This window comes from Anoplophora glabripennis, unplaced genomic scaffold, assembly GCF_000390285.2.
Source record: "Anoplophora glabripennis isolate ALB-LARVAE unplaced genomic scaffold, Agla_2.0 scaffold70, whole genome shotgun sequence".
In the NCBI taxonomy this organism is placed as follows: domain Eukaryota; kingdom Metazoa; phylum Arthropoda; class Insecta; order Coleoptera; family Cerambycidae; genus Anoplophora; species Anoplophora glabripennis.
In genome coordinates, this window is record NW_019416247.1 from 950,606 (window position 1) to 965,523 (window position 14,918).

General features: G+C 33.1%; 1 protein-coding gene across 2 annotated transcripts in view; it reads right to left on the reverse strand.

Moving 5' to 3' along the window:
- Positions 1-14,918, reverse strand: part of LOC108903687 (TNF receptor-associated factor 4) — a 109,018-nt gene that overhangs the window by 53,447 nt on the left and 40,653 nt on the right. The window contains exon 1 of one of the 2 annotated variants that reach the window (XM_018705944.2): positions 6,667-6,856. The exons of the other annotated variant lie outside the window; for it this stretch is intronic. Coding sequence (XP_018561460.1) covers positions 6,667-6,693 — 27 coding nt within the window. The 5' untranslated portion in view covers positions 6,694-6,856. Of the gene's footprint in view, positions 1-6,666; positions 6,857-14,918 lie in introns of those variants that run through there. 2 annotated transcript variants of the gene reach the window in all.

Consider the following 14,918-nt stretch of genomic DNA (forward strand, 5'->3'; position numbering starts at 1 on the left):
CTAATTGGTGAAATTTGGTTATAATACCTATACGCATTTTGAACCATATGAATGTCGGATATGTCAAAATATATTACAAGTAAATCTGTAAATCCTTATGTAATTGGAAAAAAGGCAGTAATGCCTGAAAGAGGTCTAACAATTACAAGATATCTTATTTTCTTAATAATAAACCTTCTTTTCGTTTTTTAATGGTATCTCGCTTATTGTTACAGCCAACAAACCCTGTATGATTATGCTCGACAGGAAAAGTTCTATCAAAATATGTAAAAATATACAGGGTGTTACATTTAAATTAACAAAGTTAACCGGCCGCGGATGGCCATTTTGTTTGGACTTCATTTGTTTTTTTAGCATCATTTTCGAAAATTTCATAAAATAATCTTGCAACTTTTGTATTTCACATTTTTTTGAAACTAAAAACAAAAAAGTTAGTGAGGGGGGGGGGTCAAAATATACTGAATCACCCTGTACGTATTTTACTGTTATAATATGTTTTACTACAAGGAAGTATAAGTATGTGAAATTTTTGCGGGATAATTCTGTATATTATTATTAACGAAATCGAATGATCTCACCTTGTCGCCGTACGCCTTGGCTAACCCAGAAAAAACAGAACCACTAAGTGCAAAACATGACCGACAGGTATGTATTATGTTACTTTTCATTCTGCCTCCTCACCAACGCATTCACAGCTAGCCCAGCATCAGCTAGACCAACGGCCTTGCCTCCCAGTATGGACCAAGCCCGAGCGTCCGCATGACCTCTGACGCTACATCTCGCTAATCAGTCTCTAATCAAGCGATAATTAGGTTAGCTCTCGTTCGCGGCGCACCGCGATTGTTTGTTCGGCGATTGCCAACGAGCCGAAAAAGTAGAATGTCGCGACCGACCTTCGATGTTATTCGAACAACTCTCTCCGTCATTCACGATTTTAATATCTACAATATTTATCGAATTATAAGTATTTAAGTCTAAGTAATAAAAAAATAATTACGTTGAAACATTACTAAGCCACAAACGGTCAATTGGGTTAAGGTCTGGAGAATCTGCAGGCTAATCTATAAAAAACTATTCCTAGAGGTTTTATTCACAATAATGTATGAGTATTTGGGTACTCTACAGTTATTGAAAAGTTTTTTTAAACTGTCGGTTAAAAAGTCGACAAAGTAGATATAAGTACATATCTCCTTATCCAACAGCGTTTACAAATGCAATTTTCTCAAAACAGGGTATTCAAGGAAAGTTCTGACATCCTTTTTTCTGACTTAACCTTTTTAGATATAGATAAAAATTTGTTAATAAACAAATCAGTAATATATTTTGAAATACGAATCTACAGGGTGTCCCTTAATTCGACTACCAAGTTTCTTAGTAAAAATTAACACACAAAATTGTTTAAAAATTTTTTAATCTGATATCTTACAAATATGCTAGCTTGACGTATTGACAATAGATTTTTCAAATATTTTTTAAACCAGTTGAAAATTTGTACAGAGAGTCACAAAGAAGTAAGTCATCTGGAGCCCACTTTGCAGGGATAAAAAAATTCGACATTTTTGTAACAAGATGGCTATGAAAACAAGGATTCCACCAAACGTTTTTTGTGATTATCAAACTCAATGGTATTAAAAACGTATACCAATTTTGATGCAGATATTTCAACTGTTTAACTAATTATATTGTGGGAAACAACTACTCTGCTGATTACAGCTCCGTCCGGCAGTGAATTACATCGGATTATCTGTTTACTAGATACTCCCGGTGTATTTTAATGCCGGATGCGGCTGTAGTCCGCAGAGTAGTTATTTCCCACAATATCGTTAATTGAAAACTTAATTTTTGCTTAGTGCGACAATAGTCATGCTCTCATAGTATCTATAGATTAGTTAGTAGGTCACTCTCTGCTAGTCGATGCAAAGCAAATCTTTAAGCTAGTAAGCATTGTATGCCAGTGACAATGAAGATATGATTTTTGATTTGTGGGTTATATCCCACTCACATACTTCGGCTGGTTTAGAAGGTATAAAAAAACAAAGAACAAATTATCGACAAAGTGTGATATCTTGATTAGATATTCGACCTTTCTGTGGAAATTTTGATCAAGGAATACTCTGAAGAAATTCAACAATTTAGGCCAGGAAANTGCCAGTGACAATTAAGATATGATTTTTGATTTGCAGGTTATATCCCACTCACATACTTCGGCTGGTTTAGAAGGTATAAAAAAACAAAGAACAAATTATCGACAAAGTGTGATATCTTGATTAGATATTCGACCTTTCTGTGGAAATTTTGATCAAGGAATACTCTGAAGAAATTCAACAATTTAGGCCAGGAAAATAAGCTGGGAAATGACCATTTCCCGACTATTTGTTTCGGCAAGCTGAATTTATCACGTCAAAGTTGACGGCCTGTTGTTAAACAAATTAGGTTGGTAGCGGCAAAAGTACTGTCATAATCGGCAATCCGAGTACTTTCCCAGATAAAAATATTTTATTTGTGAAAGTACGTTAAGTGCATAAGAAATATTGTCAAGTCAGTGGGTCGCTTGATTTTCGGCGAGCCGTGGCGCGGCGGAAGTGTGGGGGAAGCGAACGACAGCGAGTCCGAAGAAAATGACGATAATATTCATAGTCCTGCCGTTAAATAAGCGAAAGATCCTCGAGATCGTCCAGACTAATAATTAGTTAATTTGTTTATAAGGCCATAAATTGTAAACTATTCAACTTACCGATTCCAGATTTCGTGTGAGTTATTAGAGAGTGATAAGGAATGAGAAGATGCGATGCCAAATTGTTCTGGTAATAATAACGTAGGTAGTAGTAAATGTTTAATTCAAACGTCATAAATAAATTTCTTCTGTTTATAACTTTTGATCTAATCAATATTTTTTGACGCTCGAGGGCTAGTTTTGTAGGTCTTTTGAGGACGAAAAAAAAAAAGTACTTACTGTTTTTTCGTGGAAATGAATGGAAAAAAGTTATAAGCGAAAAACGTGAATTTACGTAAAAATTATACAATTAACCACCCTGTAAACAATCTTCCCCCCATTTTTATGACTGTGGACACTAATATGTTATTGTACATAATATTTAGCATCTATAATGATAAATTCAGTTTGCCGAAACAAAAAGTCGCGTCCAACTCTATATTTCCTGGCCTAAATTAGATATATGCGATTTATTATATCTTCTTGTAAATTCTGACCTAAAAGCATGGGATAACTTTATATAAAAATGTAAAGTTGTGTAATTTTTTGAAAACGTTTTCACTAAGGTCATAGATACTATTTTTTTATTATCTTTCATTTCACCTAGCGTTATTTAAAGGAAGTAGACTTTGTAACATCTCTTGGAAATAAATCCTTATCAGAAACTATTTCTAAATATAAAGATGCCTAAATTGGAGATAAATTAATGGAACACAAACATAATTGATAATATTTATAACTCTTCTATAATCAAAGCAATGAGTACAAAATTTGTATTGTACTTTTATTTTTAGAAAAGCCATATCGGTGTCTATTGTTATTAATTTTTTATTCAGTATTGTATCACTGGGAATAAAATCGCTTCACCACAACTTAACTCGTAGAAATACCCGATACATATTCCACTAAGGCATTTGAAAAGAATACTAATTCAATTCAGTTCATAGACCTCTACTTCGAGACACATAACACAGTCATAAATACATAATAAATCGGGAGACATCCGATACGATCGAAAGTAACCTAAAGCCCTTAAATAAACATTTCGGCGATGCATGCTGTCTTTGACAAAAGCCCGAGGAATCATTTGTAATTCCTTTGTAAAAAATGCACAGCGAGTAACAAGCGTCAGGAAGAGATTACGCCTTTTATTATTTTTGAGGTCATTTGAATATGAATGACTGAAGGATGTAATGGATTTGGAATGCATCGGTTAGAGTAAAATAAGACCAAAACATGAAGAAATATTTGAAATGTATACAGGGTGTTTGTTTAAAATTCTTCAATAGCGTTGAAACTCAAAACATACATGTATCTAAGTTTTGTAAAAAACGCTCTGTAGTACGTATAAATGACTTCATTTTTAAATCGACAAAAATAGCCCAAAAACACTAGTGTCCGAAATTTTTTTGGGAATGAAAGTGTAATCTTTCTTGTTTAACTGAAGAAATAAAATGAAAAAATAAAAAATTAATTAATTTCCGGCCAAACATGCAGGAAGCTGAACAAAGTAAGTTTTATTTTCATTTTATTCAGCGCAACTAAATATTAAAAAAGCACCTACGACCTAAAATTAATTTGGAAGGTCTGTAAAAAATAATTTCAGGCTTAGATATCTCGGAAATCGGTGAAATAAACCCTTTCGCCAAAAGAATTAGTCAAGGATTATTTTTTATGAAAATAGTTTTATCTAACCAAAAACACTGAAAAAATCAGACAAACACAAAATACATAATACACATCACTATACAGGGTGTCTCACCAGGAATCGCCAATATGGATATCTCGGAAAGTACTGATGCGATAAATCTGAAAATTTGGCTACCTAGCGAAGACAGTAGGGCCAACACAGTTAAAATATTTAGAGTTTTATGGCGGTTCCGTTATATCGGAAGTCGAATTAACTTTCTTATTTTAAATGATACACTTTATATATTATTGCATTTTCGGTCTACGTGAAGTTTGAGGGTCACTTTATTAAATATTCCCTGTACCTATGACGATTTTGAGATATAAAGAAAAAAATTTAAACGCAAGGGTCCGCAGAGATGCTAATAATTATTTTTAGGAGCGTGATATCAAGTGGATTTTTGGTACCTATAAAGGGCATAAGTAACACTAAATTACGGTATACCAACAAATTAAAACATTTAATACTAGGTGTTTCATTTTTGATGTTACATTTTGATAACTTCAAAGAGCTATAACTTTGTTAACTTAAATGGAACACCCCATATTTTTTACTGTGTCGTATGCAGATTGAAATTTTCTTTCAAGCCATATAAGCATTGTTATGGTTGCCGTTACTACTTTTAAAGATATTTGCAATTTTCTATTTTTTGGACCTGTTATCAAATTGGCTATGACCAGAAACACTACAAAAACAATTAAAATAACATTTGTTAAGTTAGTTGTCAAATTATTGTTGTGTCTGTAACAGTTTTTGCCCAAAATTTAAATAAAAATGACTGGGAATCGTTTAAATGATACTAATGGATTATTTTAATTTATTTGTTATTTTTGAAAAAGTAATTTCAAGAACATGTAGAGAATGTGTTGCTTGATATCCAGAAAAACGAATTGGTATAGCCGGATGTGCCATAAAGTTCTAAATATTTTAGCTGTGTTGCCCCTACTGCCTTTGCTACGTTGCCAAATTTTGAGATTTACCGGATCAGTATCTTCGCAGATATCGATAGTGGCGGATCCTGGTGGGACACCCTGTATATCGCGCACTTACCTCAGTAGTTTAGATGAGGAAAATAAATTCGGTAACGCCAATGTGTATTAGCAATTTCAAATATGCGAAACAATCTCGCAAAGAACATGCAAAATGTTGCTTAACAGATTATTCGCCACTGAATAATTTTAATAAGGGTGTCCCGCCACGAACTCCATCGATGGATATCTGGGAAACCGCTCCAAGGATTTTTTTGAAATTGTGATGGTGTGATACAGACCGTGAGGCCTACCAAGCTAAAACATTTTCAAGGTCATCGTGCTTCCGGTTATACCGGAAGTTGATACCAACTTTCTTATTTTAAATGGAACCCCCGTATATTATTGCATTTTTGGAAAGAGCATCTATTTTTAAGTTCGAAAACATATAGCACACTCCATACGTAAGACTGTCCGTTTCCGAGATATTTTGATTTTTAAGCAGAAATTGACAGATGCAGGCCGTCAGCAAAGTTTAGTTTTCCCGGCAACATAGGTTTATTTTTTTTGTGTAAATTGGACATTTTGTAGAGGCAGACCTAATTTATCGAATTTGACATGAAAATTTTCCAGGTTTTATAGAGGGTGGTCAAAAAAAATAAATTATCGAATATGAAGTTCAGAAAATGTGGAAAACTCGAAATTTTTAAATGGAAACCCCTAATTTTTTTAACATATTCGTATTCTGCACTAAAATTAGGTGTTAAAGTTTCCCTATATCTAAACCCAGTATACAATTCAGACCAACTTGTATAACAAAAGTTACCGGAATTTCATAGATTTATACGCGAATTAATTTCCATATTTCCAGTCGAAAACTGTTCTGGTTCTGGTGAAAAATAATATCATTTGTGCTGAGAAGCCATTTATACGGATTACACGTTTTCTACAGAATTTTAATATTTTTGACATATTTGAGTGGGAGCTTTTTTCCCTAGGTACAGCTTTTTGATAATGATAGTTTTAAATTGTTTCTAAGTTTTGTTCTTTCTAGTTTTTTAACAATATAACTTGCAATTCAATTATTTAAATAACTATGAAATTTGGCCAATATCATACGCTTTATATATTTTTCAAATACACTACGTTTTAAAGCACGCCACTGTACATTTCACCCATTTTTTTAAATAATTTTACTCTCCTCCACTCCAACGCACCAACCATGACAACCACTATCTGCCACCGTCTGCCACAACAACGAATAAAAAAAGAAAACTTATAAATATTAAGCTTACCGACGCTAATGACCCAATTGAATGCATACTCGCTCACACAAAAGATTCCGTAGATCGACTGGCGATACCCCTCGCGACAAAAGACTGAGAATGCCTCTGATGTGAATCACTATACACAGAAATAATTAGTTCGGCCACGGTAACCCACTTACGAATATTAATAATTCAATCACTAAAAGCCATCCGTCGGTACGGTTAAGCTAGCCGTAGTTTCGATTGTGACAAACAGTCGTAAAGATAACGACGGAGTGACCCCTATAAACCCGGCGACAATGACCCTTCCGTTGGAAGAGATGTTTTGGCGCGATAAGGGGAATGTGGGATATCTGTGGGAAAGACGGTAAAAAGTGAAATGGGTATTTTAGTGACCATTAGGGTTGTTGCTCACGATAATGATGATGGATTTCCATCACTCATCAATTGGAACTTATTGGACTCTTATTGCAATTCATAAAACTATAACCGTTAAAAATATGATGTGATATAAATTAGATTTATCTGGTTGGACTTTCTAAGTCTACGAATACGAAAAATATTCATTAACCATAACGAAAATATTGGGTTTCTTTTTTTCCAAGATATGGGATGTCAAAGTTAAAAAAAACTATGTTTATTATCCGTTGCCTATTCAGTTGAAATTTTGTACAGATTTAATTTTCATACTAATAATTTTAGTTTAATATAAAAGAAATCGAAGTACGATCGAAAAAACAGCACTGTAATAGCCATGAGGTCTTGTTTCACCATAACACAAACGCTTCACCATAAATTAAAACGATATCCATCAACTCCGAGTACACGCAAACCATTTTTGACACTAACTACCCATTTTTGACACCAACTACTAAAAACGTATTATGAAAACCACAGATAACAGGTAAATATCATAACGACGATTGCAAAATCCGAATTTAGTATTCGTAGTCGATGAGGCCACGTGGCGAATGATGCTAGAGACTACAGTTGTCCAGCTATGTAGTGGTTTAATGTGCTACAGCTTCAATATTTTTTTTCTCAGATACTATAAGGATTTTACAAATTTTTTTTTTTACAATATTGACTCCATTTCTCACGCCGCATCTATTCCCAAATTTTTTTGGATAAGTTGTGAATCACCCTGTACAACAACATGTAAAAGGTAAAGAGATATTACCTTAATCATTAAATATTCTTTATCAGAAGCCCCAGTAAAAAATTCTTCAATATGTGCTCTTTCCAATACTGCAGCTTTGTATCCTCTCGATTCACTCTTCAAATAAGCAGTAAGCTTGTTATATTTCCTAATATCTATATATTTGTAGACCTTTATAGTAGCCTTCTACATCGAATACTTCGACCACATAGATAGATGAAATTGCATATTTTTTCTTCAAATTTAAAAAATACGATAGCATGACTTCTTCATTTATTGTTATTACTCCGTTTTTCGCTCTATTCGTTAAATTCGACGAACACTTTTTCGTAATGTTCCCCAAATTTCGCTGCCAATAAATGGAAAACTGCTTGAAAGTCGTGCGAATATTTTTTATTAAATTCCAATAATTCACTCCACAAATATGATTGTGATATGATTAATAATAAATTAATAACAAAAGTTTTTCAAAAATCTTAATTACAAAACTATGTCTGGTAAACGTTGAGTAGACATAGGTACCTCGTACGAGGAACTGAGGAATTAAAAAACAGCAAATTCCATATTCCAAGAAATTGCAATATCTCATAAACAAACCCTTAAATTTTATAAGAACGAAAAAAAGTACTGCAATGAAACATTGCTCTTAAACACAATTCATTTGAATTTAAATTGTGTGCAAAAGAGGTAGAAGACAATGACTACCCCCTTTTCTCCATTCATATTTCGATATTTTTTTATTAAAATTGCAATATTTGTATATTGAANGTATCTTAAAAAGAATCTGTCTTGTGTTAGGTGAATTGGGCGCAGAGAAATATATTTTCTGCATATTTCAACAGCATTCACGCAAAATCCTTCTATAATTGTTAATTTTCTTGAAATGCCCGTCTTGGTGTCAGGTACTGAAACAAGTAGGTAACTGTCAACGTCCTGTACGTCACTAATTTTCAAATTTGTCGATTCGCAGCATCGACATGTACCAAAAACCCTCATTATTAGTGCAACCTAAAATAATTCAAAGTTCACTATATACTTAACAACATGTAAAAGGTAAAGAGATATTACCTTAATCATTAAATATTCTTTATCAGAAGCCCCAGTAAAAAATTCGTTAAATTCGACGAACACTTTTTCGTAATGTTCCCCAAATTTCGCTGCCAATAAATGGAAAACTGCTTCTTGAGCTTTTTCAAAAACAGGAACACAATTACTTTCTTGCATTTTTACCAAATTCAGACAGAACTGTTTATTAAATAATAATAAACAACGTACCATAGGAAGCAGTAGGTATAACAAAACCTACCATGTTTCATTGAGTACTAGTAAGAAATATCAAGTCGTGCGAATATTTTTTTATTAAATTCCATTAATTCTGACTCCACAGATATGATTGTGATATGATTAATAATAAATTAATTACAAAACTATGGCTGGTAAACGTTGAGTAGACATAGGTACCTCGTACGAGGAACTGAGGAATTAAAAACCAGCAAATTGGTTTACATATTCAAAGAAATTGCAATATCTCATAAACAAACCCTTATATTAAATTTCATAAGAACGAAAAAAATTACCGCAATGAAACATTGCTCTTAAACACAATTCATTTGAATTTAAATTGTGTGCAAAAGAGGTAGAAGACAATGACTACCACCTTTTCTCCATTCATGTTTCGATATTTTTTATTAAAATTGCAATATTTGTGTATTGAAAATGAAGAGCCTAAATGAAAATTTGAAAAAGTTCTGTTACTTTAATTAACTGAACTTATTTTTTTAACGTATTGTACATTTTTATATCGGGTAGTCCATTTTTAAGATGCATGTTTTGCGATCTTGAAAATTATAAGAGACAGAAAAACGATTAAATAAGGAAAGTTTTAGAGCATTGTACATAGTGTTAGAGATATTTAAAAGAAAAAGATTCAAATTCTTTATTTTTATGACTTTTTGAAAGCTATAATCAAAACAAATGAAATCCTGCCGTAAAGAAAGAGCGTACGAGTATTCTACATCGCCTCTAATGTAGTCATACGTCGAATGTGCCCCACCTCGAGAAGCACACACGCTAGGAGATAAACTTACAAGTATGCATAATCTAAGATAAGGATAAACAAAGCGTTTTCGATGTTCGATGACAGCCCTGCTACTTGTTCAGAAACTTCTTTCAATTTCCTTCCTACAAACAAGCTAAACTTTTCCTTTGTAAAAATTAGATAGGTAATTGTTTTTATACGTAAAACACAAAATAAATGATAAAACTGACACAATTCTTAACAAATAAGAAATATCGGAACTAGGTATGTCAACATTATTATCTATACCCATAGACCGTCTTTTTTGGCCTTTCAATTCCCCAGCATTTTTTGATGGGCTACAGATAATAGAAAAGTGAACTGCAGTGAATTAAAATAGTTGATGTTGATGGTAATAATCAATAAAAAAATTATAATATATGATTTCCTATTCGATTTCTTCTACATCAAACTTCAACTGTCGGGCAGTGTAGATCCAAACGGCCATTTGCGTCATCTGCAATTTATCATCTCTGCTCGTTGGACGTGGATCGTGGGCACAGTCAAGTATTAAATTTAGCTAATCAACGGACCCCAGAGGTTAATTTTACGTTAAGTTGTTTTCGACTTTACCCCTCACGAGTCAAGATTATCTTGATCGTTCCCAATGCAACTAAGTACTATTAGTGTAACAGCGATTACGGATGATGCCATGTCTCTCAGTAGAGAATGGGGATTAACTCTATTTACTCTCGTATACTTAAAGAGGGACAAATTGTGTCATAAATCACAGTGACAAATACAAATACGTAGTAAAAATAAATCTGATAACATTGTTTATGTCAACAAGACTAACATGTATTTTTTTGCAAATTATTCAAATTATTATACAGGCTAATTCACAACACATCCAAAAAAATTGGGAATAGATGCGTCACGGAAAAAGGAGTCAATATCGCAAAATAAAATTTTGTAAAATCCTTATAGTTTCGGAGAAAAAATTATTGAAGTTGTATTTTCACTCTCCACGTAGCCCCAGGAGATTCCGAACACTGAAATCCGATTTTAGTATTAACATTTTTGCCATAGTGTTTACATTAGTTTTTTCAAGTGTCAAAAATGTTTACGTGTGTAGCAACTCGGAGTTGATGGATATCGTTGTAATTCATGGCAAAACAACATTTGTGTTATGGTGAAGCAATACAACATTTGTGTTAGTTCGTAGAAACTGGGAAAGACGGGCCCTAATGTGTTTACACGTCGGTGGACAAAATTTTGAACAAATGTTGTACCATCGGGTATGTCAAATTATTTTAATAATTAAAACCACAAATTAATTTCATTAATTAATAATAACAATAGCTTCAAAAGCAGTTGAATTTGTGGATATAAAATAGGTGTTATAAAATGTTATTTATTTCTTTCCTTGGGAAATGCTTTAAATTTTTTTGTTCGTTCATTTTTTATTACAATTTGCCGCCGTGCCGGTCGCCGACTGTTTGCTATGTTTTGCCTTGCGCAAGGTCAGGTTTATAGTGGACCAGTGTCCAGTGCCGTGAAATTTTTTTTTTGGATAATTTTTCTTTTGTTTTATTTATGTTAAGTAATCAAGTAAATGCAGCTTTACTTTAGTCAGTACAGTCTATTTTATAGCGACACAGATTATGTCTCTCAACATCTTCCCTTGTTGATACTCCTTTTACGTTTCACCCACTGCAGCTGTTAAGTACAAATAATTCAGGGCCTAGAATTTGTAGTTATCAAATTTTATTTTTAAGTGGTTTCATCTTACAAGGGGAGAGGTAATTAGGTTCGTATTTATTTCACCCGATTCCATATCCTGAGATCAGATTACTTTGTCTGTGTCATTAAAGGGTAAGATAAACGGTTATTATACAGAGTATATATAAAATACTTGTCTTTGATGGGCGATTCTAGATCATAAATTAATAAAAAAAAATGTCTTGGAAGAAAATAATGAAGAGATGTAATTTATTTCGAACTGTACAAAACTATTAAAGAAACCCACACAAATATTTCATTTCATTCATGGATAACGTAGATTATTATTATTAATGTATTAATTACTAATACGATATGTCATAAAGGAAATGAACGGTACGCATTTTTGTCAAATCTTTTGTACTTTATAATAATAATAATATCCATTTTGAAATATTTTGGAAAAAAAATTCCACTCCCGAAACTAAGTAGGATGGATACAAGAAACATCGGTAATTATTCTAGTTTCAAGTCGTTCTGAGGATTAACTTGAGTTTAGAACAGAAACTATGAAAATAGCTTACTGTCATTTATTTTAAACAACTTGTCATTGAATATACAAAGCCTCAGTAATTTGTACACTAACATATTTCTTTTTACTGTATAGAACCTAACTAAGCATTTACAAGAGGTTTTATTTGTAGATATGACACTGTTATTTCGGAAATTTGTATGAAATGAATAAAAAATCCGGATTTATATTTTTTATTTATAAAAATGACACCGCTGCTACAAATCTCCGCCACTGGTTAGTTTATTTTTTCGGTAATATCACTTGATTATGTCGACTTACAATACACCTCAAAATGATTATCTGAAATAGTTATCAATTTATTTAAATTCAACACCAACAATTTTTTTATTAATAACATATTCTGACATGATTCTTTATTATAAAAATATACTCTACAGTTTCCAATTCTAATGGGTATACTGCTTTTAAGGCAGCGATTATGTTTCATAGATAATAATGCTACATGACATTACAATAATGGATTCGATAAAAGCCCCTGGTGAGATATTTTAATGTTACAACTTTCTAACCCATTTACAAGCGTCCCATTCATTAAAGGAAATTAGAAATACGCGTACTTCCGGAGCAGATATCTGCCACTTAACCTCAAAGACGTCATAGGGGTCTCGAGTTAATCGATTCTTGGAAGACCCGCAGTGTCGCGATTATTATTAGCTGTGGAATCATGAGGGGTCATATGGTTTTCTTCGGAATGCTGCAAAATTGCAGAGATTTTAGAGAAATATTTGGTGTCGGGTGATAAACAATATCGAATGCGTCATCATAAACAATAATAACAGAATAAGGTAACACAAAAGCCAATAACATACGAGGGGAATTAGAAAAGTCACTAACAATGGAACAAAATATTGTTTTGATAATTTTATTTTTCAACATAATTTTTCTTAATTTCAACACTTGCGCCACCTGCCTTGACACAAATTATTCCTGTTGGCCTTTAAAATACGAGCAGGCATCAGTAGCCTTTATCTTAATAGGTTAATCTACAAAATGGTGAAAATGATATTTCCTGAGAATCTGAGTATTGCGCATTTTTCTGACGAAAACTAGAACGTTCTTGGTCAATAGCCAAAGGTAATTCTGTAGAGATATTACCGCAGAAAACGGTTCAATATTTAATTTTTCGTGTAAGGAGGTCATTAGAACATATGCCGGTCCTTTTAAGGTTATACTCGATACAGAAGAATGTGAAAGGGCTACAGCATCGCGTTGCCTTTCCGATAATAATTATCAACCGTGTACTTTTCGCAAATGAACGTGTCATTATCCCATACTCCACATTTATCTACTTGTTTAAGTGTATATAGCGAGAAAGGCTGCAGATGGTCACGTCACCGCTTACAAAATTTTGCCTATACCCATAAATAAGGCCGTGATAAGTAGTTTGACAAAAGGTGACGTACAGCATGTGTTTTCAAGCCTGGGGTGAATAAAATTTATGAATACAGGATCTAGGGTCAAAGTAGAAGGTTGTGCTACCTCCGCTACCTTCATATGGGTAGATACAGGGTGGGAATAGTAAGTCAATAACTTGAATTGGTTTTAAATCTTGAATATAATTGTGTACCCACAATAAAAGTATTTAAGTGTAAATGCTCGAGAGGTAGACATACAATCCGTGCAATATTTGTTTATATAGAATTCCAAGAATAAGCCAATAAAGTTCTGTTATCGCAACTACTACAACAATTTATCAAGGCAATTTATTCAAGGCACGCCCCTGGCGTGCCTTGAAATTTTCCGCGTTATTTTCAGAATATTAAAATATATATACAGGGTAGGCCATTTTAATTCCTCCACCCGGATATCTCTGCCCAGGTAATGTTTAGCGAATAATTCAGATAAAGTTTCAAATAAAAGTTACTGGACTCGGAGATGTTATGGTGACATTGCCTACGACCTTGAGGGCCATTTTCAAGGTCAACTTTTTTTAAATAAGGATCCCTATTCTACGTTCAGATAATGTATCATATGCGGGGTCGGTTGACCACCCAAGGTTTTGTAAAGGTCAATTTTACTTTTTCCTCAATCTTTGCACCCAAATTCCCGCCAAAGGTAAGGTTTAGCAAAAATTGTTTCAGGTAAAAGTTGGGTGCGATTTTCAAAGTCATTTCAAAGTCAACTTTAGGTATTTACAGGAAACACTTAGTTTTGATCTCGGATTCAGGTATAGCGAAAAATTCTGCATTTAATAACACTTATTATGATAATACAAATGTTTACTAAATGTTGTACGAAACTGTAAATGACAAATTCAAACATCGGCTTTAAGAAATTTAATTTATGTTACAATTAATACAAATTAATTACAAATAAAATTGACCTTTACATGACCTTGTGTGGTCAGCCGACCCCATATATGATACATGATCTGAACGTAGAATTTCCCGTTGTTTTCGAATCCGGAGTCAAAAATAGGGGTCCCTACTTAAAAAAAACAAGTTGACCTTGAATGACTTTGAAAATGACATTCAAAGTCACAGGCAATGTCACCATAACATGTCCCCCTCCGAGTCCAGTAACTATTGTCTGAAACACTTTTCGCTAATCTTTACCTGGGCAGAGATATCCGCGTGGATGATTAGAGGCATTGAAATGGCCTACCCTGTAAGTATATACTAGATTTTTTGTATTAAAATCTGTTTTTTTTTCTTATAGAGCAGTAGAATACAAATCGTAAATAAACTAGAAGATAGTACAATTATGAACATACTGGTACAAAAAAAAAGAAAGAAATATGTAATTAAGTAACCTACTACAGTACCTGATTTGATAAATGTGTAACT